General features: G+C 40.1%; 1 protein-coding gene across 1 annotated transcript in view; it reads left to right on the top strand.

The window, feature by feature from the left end:
- The window catches only part of MTHFD2L (methylenetetrahydrofolate dehydrogenase (NADP+ dependent) 2 like), a 144,894-nt gene that overhangs the window by 116,393 nt on the left and 13,327 nt on the right, over positions 1–15,174 (top strand). The window contains exon 7 of the mRNA XM_042936196.1: positions 50–175. Within this exon, the coding sequence (XP_042792130.1) occupies positions 50–175 (126 nt within the window). The remainder of the gene's footprint in view (positions 1–49; positions 176–15,174) is intronic.

Here is a 15,174-nt window from a genome sequence, read left to right as displayed (position 1 = left end):
AAAGTTTAAATATTTTCCAGAGTGTTTTACAACTGTGTTTTGCTTTCAGGTATTCCTAAGTTGATCACATCTGATATGGTTAAAGAAGGTGCTGCTGTAATTGATGTGGGTATCAACTATGTCCATGACCCAGTGACAGGAAAGACAAAACTGGTTGGAGATGTGGACTTTGAAGGTAATAAACTATCTCTTTTGATAAGTGAAGAAAATGAAAGATTCTCCTTTGCATGTTTTTATGGTAGAAAGAGAAACTTTGTATTTGATGCAAGCATTATTAAGTTGATAATCATTACACCTCTTTCCTCTGGGCAAAAGTTTAGTCACTTCCATATTTCCTTCCTTCCTTCCTTCCTTCCTTCCTTCCTTCCTTCCTTCCTTCCTTCCTGCCTTCCTTCCTGCCTTCCTTCCTGCCTTCTTTCCTGCCTTCCTGCCTTCCTGCCTTCCTTCCTACCTTCCTACCTTCCTTCCTACCTTCCTACCTTTCTCCCTCCTTCCCTCCCTTTTTCCCTCCCTCCTTCCCTCCCTCCTTCTTATCCTCCCTGCCTGTCTTTCTTCCCTTCTTCCTTCTTTCCTTCTCTCACTTCTTGGGAGGAAAATACAATTACACCATTAATATTTAGTTTTATATTAGGGGCACTTGGGTGGCTCATTCGGTTAAGCATCAGACTTCTGCTCAGGTCACCATCTCCCGGTTCAGTTCGCAAGTTTGAGCCCCGTGTTGGCTTCTGTGCTGATAGCTTGGAACCTGGAGCCCACTTCAGATGCTGTGCTCCCTCTCTCTCTGTCCCTCACCCACTCATGCTCTGTCTCTCTCTCAAAAATAAATAAACATTAAAAAAAAATTAAGTTCCTTATAGTATAGGTTTTGCAGGTTTTTAGTGAAAGAATGCAGCTGGCCTTCTGTACCAGGCATTATTTTTACTTTTTTTGGAGTGTCTCTATACTTTGCTATCCATGCTATATATTCAGCCATTCACTCTTTTTTGTTTTTTGAGGCACATTTTATTTATTTTTTATTTTTTTATTATATGAAATTTATTGTCAAATTAGTTTCCATACAACACCCAGTGCTCACCCCAAAAGATGCCCTCTTCAATGCCCATCACCTACCCTCCCCTCCCTCCCACCCCCCATCAGCCCTCAGTTTGTTCTCAGTTTTTCAGAGTCTCTTATGCTTTGGCTCTCTCCCACTCTAACCTCTTTTTTTTTCTTTTTTTTCCTTCCCCTCCCCCATGGGTTTCTGTTAAGTTTCTCAGGATCCACATAAGAGTGAAAACATATGGCATCTGTCTTTCTCTGTATGGCTTATTTCACTTAGCATCACACTCTCCAGTTCCATCCACGTTGCTACAAAGGGCCATATTTCATTCTTTCTCATTGTCACGTAGTACTCCATTGTGTATATAAACCACAATTTCTTTATCCATTCATCAGTTGATGGACATTTAGGCTTTTTCCACAATTTCAGCCATTCACTCTTAAAGCCTTGGGGTGTGTTTGCTAATCCTAACTATATTTCAGATCTGGAGAGTTACCTGGATAATTCAAGTCAACATTCCTCACTTGTATTTTAAAGAGGATGAGGAAGAGGAACTAGGATAACATTTCTATGGCCATTGAAGGGGATAAGGCAGCAAATATGTAGTAATAAAAAACAGTTGTAACTCAATGCCTTATCTACTGAGCCCCTACACAGATAGTTTTAGATACCTGACCCCTAATCCAATTTTACTTACATATCTTTGTCAGATACTTGGATGCATTCAGATTTTCAGTATAATCTAGGAATCCTTAGTCGTCCAATAAGATATAAATTTAGTAAATGGAGGTATTTTCATATTAGAAATCTAATATATACATATATATTAGATTAATCATTTTGCCAAAAAAGCAGGGCCATGTCAAGAACTTTATCAGCCATAGGTGTGTCTTTATAGACAAACTAAAAGGAATAATAGATGACATGATTTTTTTAAAAAAATTTTAATGTTTATTTTTGAGAGAGACAGAGTGTGAGTGGGGGAGGCGCAGAGAGAGAGGGAGACACAGAATCCAAGCAGGTTCCAGGCTCTCAGCTGTCAGCACAAGCCCAACTCAGGGCTCCAACTCACGGACCGTGTGATCATGACCTGAGCCGAAGTCAGACGCTTAACTGACTGAGCCACCCAGGCACCCCTAGATGATGTGATTTTTAAAATAATTCCAATTGTACATTTCCTCTTGGAATCTGGTCATCAGGCAATGATTTACCGAAGTCCTGGCATGGTATTGAATGAAACCTAACATGCAGGCAGCCAAGTGTTCTAGGGTATTGGTCCCATGTTTGTGAGATTGCAGGTTGTATCACGTAGACAATCTGAACCTGGTGCTAAAAAAAAAAAAAAAAAAAAAAGAAAGGAAGGAAAACCTGGGGACACATGTGCAGCAATACATTCTGGGGACAGAATGGCGAATAAGAGCAAAGTACCGACAGCACACTGCTCTCGTAGGCGGTCGTTCGCAAGTTCCCTGCCAATGATGGAGCTTCCAGTCAGCAGGGGGATCTCTGCGGGTAACCACGGCTGTCTGTGTACAGGTGCGTGTTACGTGTACGTGCTGAACTCCTCAGGAAGTGACCTCATTTCTTTATTTCACTTGTCATGTTCAATCAGTAATATCAGATATCAATAATTTATGTGAATTTCTCAACTTCAAAGGGTAAGGATACATTTTGTTTTAAAACCTGACCTCATTTTTTCTTTATTTTTGCACTGTCATTCTGCTTCTTGGTGACATTACAGCTACCACGTGTTTATTGCAAAATCACCGTACGCTTCTGGTGCACCCAGATGGCACAGACAGAACGTGATAGCCAGCTCGAGGCAAGAAAAGCAGAGATGTTTGCAGTTTGCAACCTTGACTCTGCTCGTAGAGCAAACTTACCCAGCAGTGCAACACATCTTTTGAGACCCTTCTCTCGTATAATTGTTCATTGGTCTCAAAGCATTTCCACGCATTCTTATGTTTAGCTAAGAATGCTTTTTGCTTGTGGGGTATTATAAAAACACTAAAAATGAGCTTTTGGGGGTGTGCGCGTATGCTTAGTCACACACGAATATGCACTTCAGATCGCATACCATTCCATTTGGCACAATCTATTAAACTGAACTGCAGTTATGCATATCTAGGTATGTAATGAAATAAAAAAGGGAAATGACAAAGAGAAACAAAGACGTAAGATAAACAGGCAAGTGCATTGGGCTGGGAGACAGAGAGGTGTTTTAGACCTAGCATCGTAACCCAGGAACTTTGCAGCCTCCCTGGCCGTCAGTGGTGTTATTGGTTAAATGGTAGAAGTGACAGGAGTGGCTCCTTGCAGCCCTTGTGTGTGCTGCATCTTGGACATCCAGCTGAGTGCTACCAAACGGTTATGTAGAAACACAGAAACTTTGGGTAGGTCAGGCTTTTCTGCTTCTGTCATAAGGCCACGCCCATCTTATTGATAATATTACCCTTGCTCACCCCCTGGATCACAGAACCAGGGCCCTAAGGAAGACCTGGACTTGGTAAAGAAGACCTTGCCAGTGAGGCCGTGACTCAGCCACCCGGAGGAACATGCAAGTGATAGGTTTTGACATGTTGCTCTTCAGGTTCTTCATCGGGACTTAACCTGAGGTGAGGGATGATCCCTCGGCTGCAAGGGAGGAACTCCAACTTGGGTTATGCCGTAAAACTTGTAGGCAGCCGTGGCTGCAGGTTGCCAGAGGGAAAGTGTGGCTGCTTTGTGAGTATCGGTGAACATTTCCCTCTCACTGTATAGCCAAGATAAACAAATGGGTGTAGGTAAAGTCAAATGTTAAAGTAAATTGTCCTTGCAGACATTTTCAGCTCTCGAATAAAGGAAACAGGGTGGCCGTTGGTGGGAATGATTTTTAAAGAAAAATTTCATTCATGGACCCCATTTGAGAAATATTAGAAATATATAAATATTTGCAAATTCAGTGATTTGTGAAACCAGGAGTCGTTTGTATCTATTTTCTTTCTAAGAAAATATGGATGCCTACGTGTAATCTTTATTATGAGATGTTTTGGCCTCAGTTTTGAATCAGGCACCTCTCCTCTGAGTGCTATTTTGTATCAGATACAGCATGAAGCTTGCATCACCCTTTACTATAGTTCTTGATGGAAGGAGACATAAATCATCCTAAATATTTCCTTTTGTTGCTAATATCAGGTTTTGGTTTGGTGTAAATACAGTTGTCTCCAGACTACATCTTCCTTCATCTTCTAGGGTTTCCTGTTCTCACTTTTTTCTCTGCTCTGTTCTCTGCTTCCTTCTTTCTTCATTCTCCTTCTCCTGAGCCCAGAATAGAGTCAAATGGCCCTTCCTGAGCTGGTGGCCTAGAGGGAAATAATTGTCCCTCCCTCCACCATTCCTCCAACAACTCCCTTCCACCTTGGTCACAAAATTGCCAATATTCTTAGAGAAGAGGCAGGCAAATCTAGTAGAAAATTATGCGGAGAGTAAGGAAGGTAGGAAAGGATTTCTTACATGGGGAAACCCTCTTCTCAGGCCATTTGGAATTATTCTTTATTTAGTGATAATAGTAGTTGGCGTTTGAGTGGTGGTTACCATTCTCAGCCTTTTATACCCCTAAATTATTCATTTAATTCTTATGATAGCCCTATAAGATAGCCGTATAAAGTATTGTTATTATCCCCCATTTTACAGAGGCACACAAAGCCTGGGCATCTTTGCCCAGAGATGACACATAATGGGACACTGTGTGTTCATAGCCAGGCATTTGGAATTTCTACCCTGCTTTGTTTTCACTATTCTGTATTTAACTATGTTAATACTTTCATTTTTCTTTTTTTTAAGTTTATTTTGTGTGTGTGTGTGTTTGTGAGAGAGAGAGAGACAGAGAGAGAGAGAGAGAGAGACAGAGACAGGAAAGGAGAGAGAACCCCAAGCAAGCTCTGTGCTGTCAGAGAGGCTCAATCCCACGAATCATGAGATCATGACCCAAGCTGAAACCAAGAGTCAGATGCTTAACTGACTGAGCCATCCAGGTGCCCCAATACTTCCTTTTAAGACATGAAGTTATTTCTTTTATGTTCCCCTAGGATATATACAATAGCAAGTTTTAAAAGTGTCTAGACAAGAGTATCAGTGTATGTCAGCCCTCACTCTATGTGGTTCTGATATGCACAGATATCAGTTACCATAGTTTAGTTAAATAACACCAATCCTGCAACAGAGTGGTTTGAATTTCAGTTAGTTTGCTATATTACCTGTAACTGCATTAAGTGCACACTTTTCTGCCAGCTCTTCAATGTAGAAATCATTATGCAAATAACAAATATGCACAGTGATCTGCGGCCAATGACATCACTTCTTCTAAGTCTGTTGGTGATTGTTCATGGGACATCTTACTCAGTTCAGTGAAGTGTGTAGTTCTATTGACTCTTTTTTTTCCCACTAATAAACCACATGACATTTTATAAAAGTAGATCACAAACAGAGGGAATTGCCAGCAAAGATATAAAAAGTGATAATGCTGAAAGATTCTGGATATGGAGCCAGAGGAACTTAGCAAAGGTGAAGTTCTCCATGTAAATGAGAAAAGTAGTTGCTGCTAAAAGGACAACAGTGTCCCAGAGGAAGTGACACTGGCATAAAACTTCACATAAAAAGAACTCTCAGAGCGGTGCCTGGATGGCTCAGTCGGTTAAGTGTCTGACCTTGGCTCCAGTCATGATCTCACAGTTTGTGGGTTCAAGCCCCACGTCTGGCTCTGTGCTGACAGTTCAGAGCCTGGAGCCTGCTTCAGATTCTTTCTCTCTCTGCCCTTCTCCTGCTCGTGCTCTGTCTCTCTCTCAAAAATAATTAAACATTTAAAATAAATAAATAAAATAAATAAAAGAACTCTCAGATATATTTAATGGCATTAACATGCAAATACAAAATGTTAGAAGCTGATCCAAATTTGGAAAGGAATCTGAAATTCACCAAGGCATAGGAAAGATGCTCACCGTATACTGCATGGTATGTGACCAGAAGAACACAAAAACTGTTCAAACTACTCTTGATAAGTTTTTACAAATAAATAAAAGGCTTTAATACTCAATTTTTCTAGTGTTTTAAATAAATTATGGCATACTAAATAAATGTTTTACTATTTTCAATTCCCTATACATTTATAAACCATAGAGAGAGAATTTTTAATGTTTTCACCAACATTTTTAAAGGTTACTGAACAAATGTAATGTCCTCCAATGATTATTAAAACTGCTCTGCGCTGTTTCAGCTTGCACAGTCATTTGTATGTTGTTTTTTTTTTTTCTGCTACTGTGAAAAGTGAGCACTGCCCATATTTATCTCTATGTCTAGGGAAATTAGTGGTCATAGAGTTCAAATTCAGATCCAATGCCATGATCGCCTCTACTATGTGACTGTTCAATTGTGTTTGATTATAGTGTCTCAGGATTACTACCCAGGTATGTTGTTGAGGGTTGCAGGTATGCTTGGCTTAGCACCTTTCCTAGGAAATCCACACTGGTGCTTTTCTTGATAATAGATCCAAGTTAGGACCTTTCTTCAACACCATTCCTCTCTGGGTCCCTTGAGGAGTTAATGGGGCCTTAAAGTTATTACTGAATTGAAATGCTATTTTGGTTTGAATTGATCCTCAATCATAGAATTCAAGATGGTACCTCATTGCTTCCAGCCTCTGACAGGTACCACCATTCCCCTTCCATTACCTGAATATGCCTCTCCCTTCTAATTTAAGGCAGTAAAAGAAGAGCAGTATTTTAAAAAGCATCTGTGATAAAAATTATTTTGTATGTCTAAGAATTGTTTGTAATAACTAACAATCATGCAACAAGTAATTTATCTGAAAAATTTAGATTTCCTATACAGATTAAAAAAATAATAACAACAGTGGAACCTATCTACCTTCTCCTGGTCATTTTCCATTAGTAGCTTTGAGAGAAACTTCATACATTTCTAACAAATAAGACTGTATCCTCATAAGATGGAAACGAGAGCTTATGTGGTATGAGTTGTAAATTGCTTCTTCTGACTGGAAAGTAGTCTGTAGTCTTGGACAAGTTCATAATTATGCTGCTTTTATGACAGCAGTTCTCTGAATGGATTTGGTGAACTGAACAATCTAATTAATGACTTCCCGTGCTGTTAATTCAGGCTAACCTGGTTCACATTGGCGAGTTCTCAGGCCCCATTTGCACCTCCTAGCTACCACACAGATGTTTCTGTAATCTTTTGAAGCTTTTAATAGCTTTGCATCAGTTTTATGATGAATTCTTCAGGGATTGCAATGGAATGAAAGGGACTGGATTGTCTGCTCCTTGTTCTTTACCATCTCTCCTCCCTGTCTTCCATTCCTGACCACACCTCTCCACTCACTGGTCTGTACCAAAACAGGGAATAGAATGATGCTGGAAAGAACTGCTGAAAAAGGAAGGAGAGAGGCAGGAACAACATGTAGGCTCTTTTCTCAGAGTCCGAATAGGTGGGGCTGATGTCCAAGAGTGATCCTCTCTGCTGCCCTGCAGGTACAGGACTACATAGAAATTACAGAGCTAAGTCTAAAGGTACATTACAGTGTTGATGAAACCAATTTAAATTATAAGAGTAAAGAAGCCACATTATATGGAAAAGAGGGCCTACTCTAACACAAGCAATTTTTTTTAAACTATAGTTGCTTCCAGATGTTTTGCGTCTGCATATTTTACATTGCTTGAGGAATATGTCTTATACCCTTAGATTTTTATCAGCCATTTTCCACGCAGAAGTCCTGGTTCCTGGTTATGTTTAGTGAATATATCATAATTTGCCTCACTCTGTCTCTTTGTTAAATGATCAGTTGTTTCTATTTTTCCCCTCTCTCAGTATTATACCAGATGATAGATGAGGCTGCCGTAACAAAGGAATGACAAAATACCTGAACTCCAAGATAGCTTAGCTGTCTTCTACAAAAGTCTATGGAGTTAGACAGCCCTTCTTCATTCAGGGAGACTGTTTTCATCCATCTTGCTGTTTGTGTTCATTTGATAAAACTGCCATAAGTAAGTTCCAAACACTGCATGGCTTAAACAGAAATTTATTTCTCACAAATCTGGAGGCTAGAAGTCAGAGATCAAAGTGTCCCCAGGGTTATTTCATCTGCGGCTTCTCTCTCCTTGACTTGTAGATGGCCAACTTCTCCCTGTCTTCACTTTGTCTTTCCTCTGTACATGTCTGTGTTCAAATTTTCTCTTCCTGTGAGGACACTAGTCGTCTTGGATTAAGGTCCACTCTAATGGTCTCCTCTTAATTACCTCTGTAAAGACCCTATCTCCAAATATGGTGACATTCTGAAGGACTGATGGTTAGGACTTCAACATATGAATTTGGGGGAGTCATAATTCAGCCCATAACACTTTTCCACCTGAACCCTCTTCTTATCCACACAGTTGAAATTGAATTGCCTGCTCATCCATGTTTTCTTCCATTGAAAGGTAAAAGAGAGACGAGGGCATGTGACTTTACCTTTAAGAAAATTGAACTAAAAGTTGTATGCATCACTCCTGTGAGCATCCTATTGACCTGAATATAGCCACATGGCTACTCTATGTGGGAGCAAAAAGGATGTGGAATCCATAGGCTCTAGATGGGAAGTCATACTTGGATGAATAATGATCCATTCTGTGCATAAGAACTTGAAGACTAATCTCTTGACAAAAGAGAGACAGAGACAGAGACAAAGACACAGAGAGATTTCCTCATCCAGCATCTACATACAATTCAGTCTACCCTGAATTCTTTTAGTTGTGAATACCTCATTGCTTTTTTAGTCAGTTTCAAAACATGATCCACGTATTAACTCTTTCCTGTGGGGTCAGTGGATGCCTAATGTCAGTGAAGTCGTGTCTTGGGTCAGATCTTACAATATTAACTCTGAACTCTGTATATAAAATATATACACTAAGTGTGGAGCCTACTTAAGACTCTCTCTCTCCCTCTCCTGCCCCTCCCCTGCTTGCCTGCGCCCTCGAAATATATATATATATATATATATATATATATATATATATATATATTTGTTGTTGTTTTGTTTTGTTTTGTTTTGTTGCAAAGTGTAGATAGTACAATCTCACCAAAATGTCTTCAGTTCTAATTAAACTCATTTTTATTATTCAATCATCGGTAAAGACAAGACACTTTTTGACAACTTCATGCAATATTGAAAATTGTATCAGGTCCCTTTGTGGTTTCCATTTTCATGTCTCTTTACTGACCTTACTTTTGATCTCCTGGTCATGACTGATGTTTTCAGTATAGCCTTTCAAATTCTTTGAGTCATACTTTTTTACTGAAATGTATGTCATACAATATGTTCACGACTTGGAAACATAGCTAGGGAAGAAGATCTAGATGCCTGCCTTGACTCAGCCACCATCTGCAGCTCATCCTGAATAGGAAAGACATGCAAGTTACCACCTGCTATGACCAGAAAAGAAAGAGAAACCCACAAAGTGAGACATGGCAGGAGAGCATGAGGTCTACTTAGGGTCTGCTGGGAAGGGAGCCAGCTAGGTGGTCCCTGAGCTTCCTTCTGCCCCTGCTCGTCTTGCTGTGGCACAAACTGGCCCCAGGTGACCTGCTTCTTGAGCAAGGGTTCCCAAAGTGTCCCAGGGTAGGTCAGAGTGGGTGATACTGATTCCAGATAGATAGGGTAATAGCAGAGACAGGCCAGCCTTGACTAAATTGGGTTGTTTGAACGAGAGGTAGGGCTGAACGCCTCACGGTGGGAATCTGCAGTGGACCCAGGGTCCCCAGCCCTAAGAAATGGAGCTATTGCTGCTGCTGTGGGGCTCAGCTAGAGACCAAGGGCCTTGGCCAGGCATACCCCAGAGAGACTCCAGTAGTGAGGGCAGTGGTACTTTAAGTAAGCTCTAGTGAAACCTGCAGGAACTAGGGGAAAGCCTATTAGAAAGTCCCATCTGCTGTTCCTGGGCTCAGGGCCCACATAGACTCTGCATGTCTCCTGGTTCGAGTACTAAAGTTTTTGTATGTATGCCCAGCCAGGTATTTTCGCTGATAACTAGTGATGTTGAGCATCTTTCCATGTACTGGTTGGTCATTTGGATGTGTTCTTTGGAAAAATGTCTTTTTATGTCCTCCGTCCATTTTTTAATTGGATCGTTTGTTTTTTGTAATGAGTTGTTTAAATTCCTCAAGTATTTTTGATAAGGTATTTGGGGGTAATAACCCCTTATGTGATATATGATTTGCAAATATTTTCTCCTATTCTGTACATTGCCTTCTCATTTTGTTGATTGTTTCTTTTGCTGTGCAGATGCCTTTTTTGCTTGAAGTAGTCCTGCTTGTTGATTTTTGCTTTTGTTTTCTTTGCTTTTGGTGTCATATCCAAAAAAATCATTCCTAAGACCAATATCAAGGAACTTTTCCCCTATGTTTTCTTCTAGAAATTTTATAGTGTTGGGTTTTATATTTAAGTTCATTAATTTGGACTTAATTTTTATAAGTAGTATTGGATATGGGTTCAATTTCATTTTTCTACATATAGTTAGTTCTCCCAACACTATTTACTGAACAAAGTATCCTTTCCCCACTAAGTGTTCTTGGCTCCCTTGTCAAATAATAATTGACCTTGCATTCAGGGGTTTATTTCTATGCTTTCTACTTGGTTCCACTGGTTCTATGTGTCTGTTTTTATGCCAGTACCATAATGTCTTAATTACTCTAGCTTTCTGGTATAGTTTGAAATCAGGAAGTGTGATGCTTCTAGCTTTGTTCTTTTTTCTCAGTATTGCTATTGACTATTCAATGTCTTTAGTGGTCTCATACATTTTTTTTTTTTTCCATTTCTGTGACAAATGCCACTGAATCTATAAATGGCTTTGGGTAATATGGATAATTTAACACTATTAATTCTCCCAGTCCATGAACATGGGATATCTTTCCATTTTTTGCGTGTGTCCTCTTCAATTTTCTTCTTCAAAGTCATGTAACTTCCATTGTAAACATTCTTCATTTCCTGAGTTAAATTTATTCCTAAGTATTTTATTGCTTTTGATGCTGTTGCAAATGGGATCATTTTCTTTATTTATTTTTCATATATTTCACTGTTAGTGTATAGAAATAACACCAATTTCTTTATGTTGATTTTATTTCTTTTAATTGTTTTTAATGTTTTATTTTTATTTTTGAGAGAGAGAGAGAGAGAGAGAGAGCATGCACGCGCACAAGGGGGGGAGGAGCAGAGAAACAGAGAGACGGAGGATCTGAAGCAGGCTCTGTGCTGACAGCAGAGAGCCCAATGTAGGGCTTGAACTCATGAACCATGAGATCATAACCTGAGCCGAAGTCAGAGGCTTAACCGACTGAACCACCCAGGTGCCCCTCTGCATGTTGATTTTATGATCCAGCAATCCCACTTCTGGGTATCCAAAGGAAATGAGAACAAGATATCAAAAAGAGATCTATGTAATCATGTTTGTTGCAGCATTATTCACAATAGCCAAGATATGGAAACAAAAGTGTCAATCAGTAGATGAAAGGGTAAAGAAGATGTGGCATATATATATATTCAATTGAATATTTTCAGCCATGAGCAAGAGGGAAATCCTGCCATTTGTGACGACATGGATGGACCTTGAGGGCATTATGCTTATTGAGATAAGTCAGACAAAGACAAATGCTGTGTGGTATTACTTATACGTGGAATCTGAAAAAGCCAAATTTGTAGGAACAGAGTAGAATGGTAGTTACCAGGGGCTGGGGGCGGGGGTGGGGGGAAGCTGGGAAGATGCTGTTAAAGGGTACAAACTTGCAACTAGAAAATGAATAAGTTCTGGAACTCACGCACATCATAGTGAATCTAGTCAACAATACTGTATTATATATTTCAGAATTGCTACAATACTAGATCTTAAATATTTTCCCACAAAAAAGAAATGATAATTATGTGGTGTGATACAGGTATTAAATAAAGCTATGATGGTAATCATATTGCAGTATATAAATGTATCGAATTAATCTGTTGTACGTTTTAAACTTACACAATGTTTTATATAAATGATATCTCAACTTTAAAAATTAAAAAAAAAAAACAAACGACAGTGCGGGGGATCTTAAGTTCAGGCTGGGACACAGTGGGGACTAGGGCATGGGTAGGGCCTTCCCCTCCCAGTGTTATTTGTTTGCTGTCCGCTCCTCAGTGCCCTGCTTGCTCTTTGGAGCCTCCCATGGCGTTCTGTGTGCACCCTCCCATGGATAGGCTGGGAGAGCATTGTGGCCAAGTGTCCTCCTGGAGCTAGATTATCCCACCCTGTAGGCAGTAGAGGGATGACACAGGACCAACACCAGCTCATTGAACTACTGGAGGGAACAATTTTCATGAGAGTCCGTGCTCAAACTTTGGGAGAAATGTGTGGATGGGGAGAGGATGGTCCTAGGGAGGGAGGGAAAGGGAGCTCCTAACCTGACTTGCCCTGGACATTAAGGAAAAGGAGAAGGCCCAGATCTTGGGCTGTTTCATCTGTCCATCTTACAACCTGCTCTTTTCTTAAACTACATCAAGAATGGTACACCCTAGCCTTGCAGGGGTCCCAACAGCTGAGCTCATTTCCTGCCAATGATTTTTTGTTCTTGTCCCGTGATTCCCAGCACTGTACAGTCTGAGGGGCTTCTCTGGCCCCTCACAAGAGCCCTTTGCAAATAGCACTGACGAGCACAGTGAGAAGGGAAGGAGCCACCCATGGCCCTCTCAGGAATTCCTGGAAGCCAGAGCAGGGCTGAGGCTGGGATGCAGTAGGGGTTGAAGGGATATTATGTGTCAGGCATTGTGACAGGCATTTGAGATGCAACGATAATCTAAATAGGCAAAGTCCTAACCCGCAGGTAGCTTACATCAGGTTGGAGAAGACAGATAATAAACAAATGCATACACATCCATGTAATATATTAAGCAGTGTTTGGTGTTACAAAAATAAAACCAGATAAGGGAGGCTAGAGAATTAATAGAGTAAGGTCGCTAAAGAGGGTGTTCAGGGAAGACTCGCTGCCAACCTGAACAAAGTGAGGGAGGGAGCTGTGGATTTATGGGAGAGGAATATCCCCCCACGCAGAGCAGAAAGTGTGAAGATTTAGAGGATCAGCATGCCTAATGGCTTTCATGAGCTGCCATAAGACCATTGTAACTGGAACAGAGTAAATAAGGGGAAGAATCGGGGGGAATAAAGTCCAAGAGGTAGCAGCAGGGATGCCATATCATGTAGATCCTTAGAGGCCATGGAAAGGAATTTGGATTTTACAGTAAAGTAAAGTAAAGTAAAGTAAAGTAAAGTAAAGTAAAGTAAAGTAAAGTAAAGTAGCAAGGCTACTGAATATCAAGTAGACCTTAGAGAGGCTGGGATATAAATAGGATACCTGTTAAGAGGCTATTGTAATTATCCAAGAAAGAAATTATCCAAGATGGGGTGTGGACCAGCGTGGTAATGGGTGAAAGTGTTAACAGGTGATTAGATGGTAGATATAATTTAAAGGAAGGGTCGGAATGATTGGCTGAATGATTAGATATAAAAGAAAGAGAAGAATCAATTATGACTCTAAGAGTTTTCAAATAAGCAGGAGCGAAGGTGCCAGTTCTAGAACCCTTTTGAGATGAGTCTGAAAAGATGAATGAATTTCACCTAAGTGTGCGTATATAAGGTGGAGAGGGGGCAGAGGGAGAAGAAGGGGCTCTTTCCAGGTGAGAAATAGCGGATCAAAGGCAAAGAAGAAAAATTGCAAAAGGTCTTTTGTACTCAAAAGTAGCTCAACATTGTTGAAGTAGGGAAGTATGACACTGTAAACAATTGTGAATTGTGCCCCAAGCAGCTGGAGGCTTACTTTGCATTTTTCAAAACATCTCTACTTGACAGGAAATCCCTCCTACAACAAAAGGGAGTCTATAATTTGGGACTCTATCTGGTCAGAATTATTCCTCAAACTTCCAACCCTGTAGTCAAAATATGAGGACAAACAGGGGTCTAGAATTATATAGTACCATTTTCTAAGAAATATTAGATGTGGAACTAAAACCTTGGAGTGCTTTTAAAGCAGCTTTTAATCTACATTTTCCCTTCTTTTACCATAGATCTCTTGTGTATGCCTAGTATGTCACCTTTGAAACCTGAGGGTTACCTTTTCTCTCCATGCTCTTCGTAGATTATGTCCAATCTTTCTTAAAACGATTTCAATTTGGAGTCAGGCTGACTTAGGTATGAATCCTAGTTCTGTTGCATAAAACAATTATGATCTTAGGCAAATCCCTTCACCTCTCTGAGACTTGATTTTATCATCTGAAAAACAGATAATAATGCTTATCTTATAAAGTTGTTATGAAGATTATGTGAAATAATCACCTCACATGAGCTAATGTATGTAGCTTGCTGAGTATGGTCCTTGGCAGAAGACAGTATGTGTGTGTGCTTGTGTGTATGCTCATTATTTGCCTTTTCTCTCCAGTCTCACTTTGGTACTAATCCAGAAGCACCTAACTTCGCATTGCAGTTACCATCCTGCTCCTCACTGGTTTTCTGACCTCCACTCTCTTCTGGTCAAGTCTGTTCTTCACCCCAATATCGTATGAATCAACTCGAAGGCACTCATGCTTATCCCAATCTTCTCGAAACTCCCATAGAAGGTCTTACCTGCCTTGTTCATTTTGTTCTTGCTTCTGTACTACCTTGTACTTTCACTTGGTTGTTCACTCCTGCCTTGTATGCCTCTGTAAGGTAAGCTTCTTGCCCTGTATTCCTTTTGTATCTCCATCCCACAGCAGGTTTTCTCCTTCTTAGTCCTACCACGGGTCACATGTATGATCATCCTCTGTACTTATAAATCTCTAGTGTTAAATTACATTACAGGAGTAATTCCTTAAAGTTGCCTTAATGGGAACAAAAGCTGCCACTTGAGGTGGCATCAAACATATTATTAACCTACATCAATCCAGATCCAGTAATAATACGTCCACTGAGACATTCGTGGATTTACTCAACACCCATTTCTCATTCAACGTATCTTCAAGGTACTGGGGATATAGCCATGCACAATATAAAGCTCCTGCTCTCATGGAATTTATATTCTCCAGATTACATGTTAAAGTGAGGTTCTTTTGG

This window comes from Panthera leo, chromosome B1, assembly GCF_018350215.1.
Source record: "Panthera leo isolate Ple1 chromosome B1, P.leo_Ple1_pat1.1, whole genome shotgun sequence".
In the NCBI taxonomy this organism is placed as follows: Eukaryota; Metazoa; Chordata; class Mammalia; order Carnivora; family Felidae; genus Panthera; species Panthera leo.
Note: the sequence above shows the minus strand (reverse complement) of the source record. Positions and strands in the feature narration are given on the sequence as shown.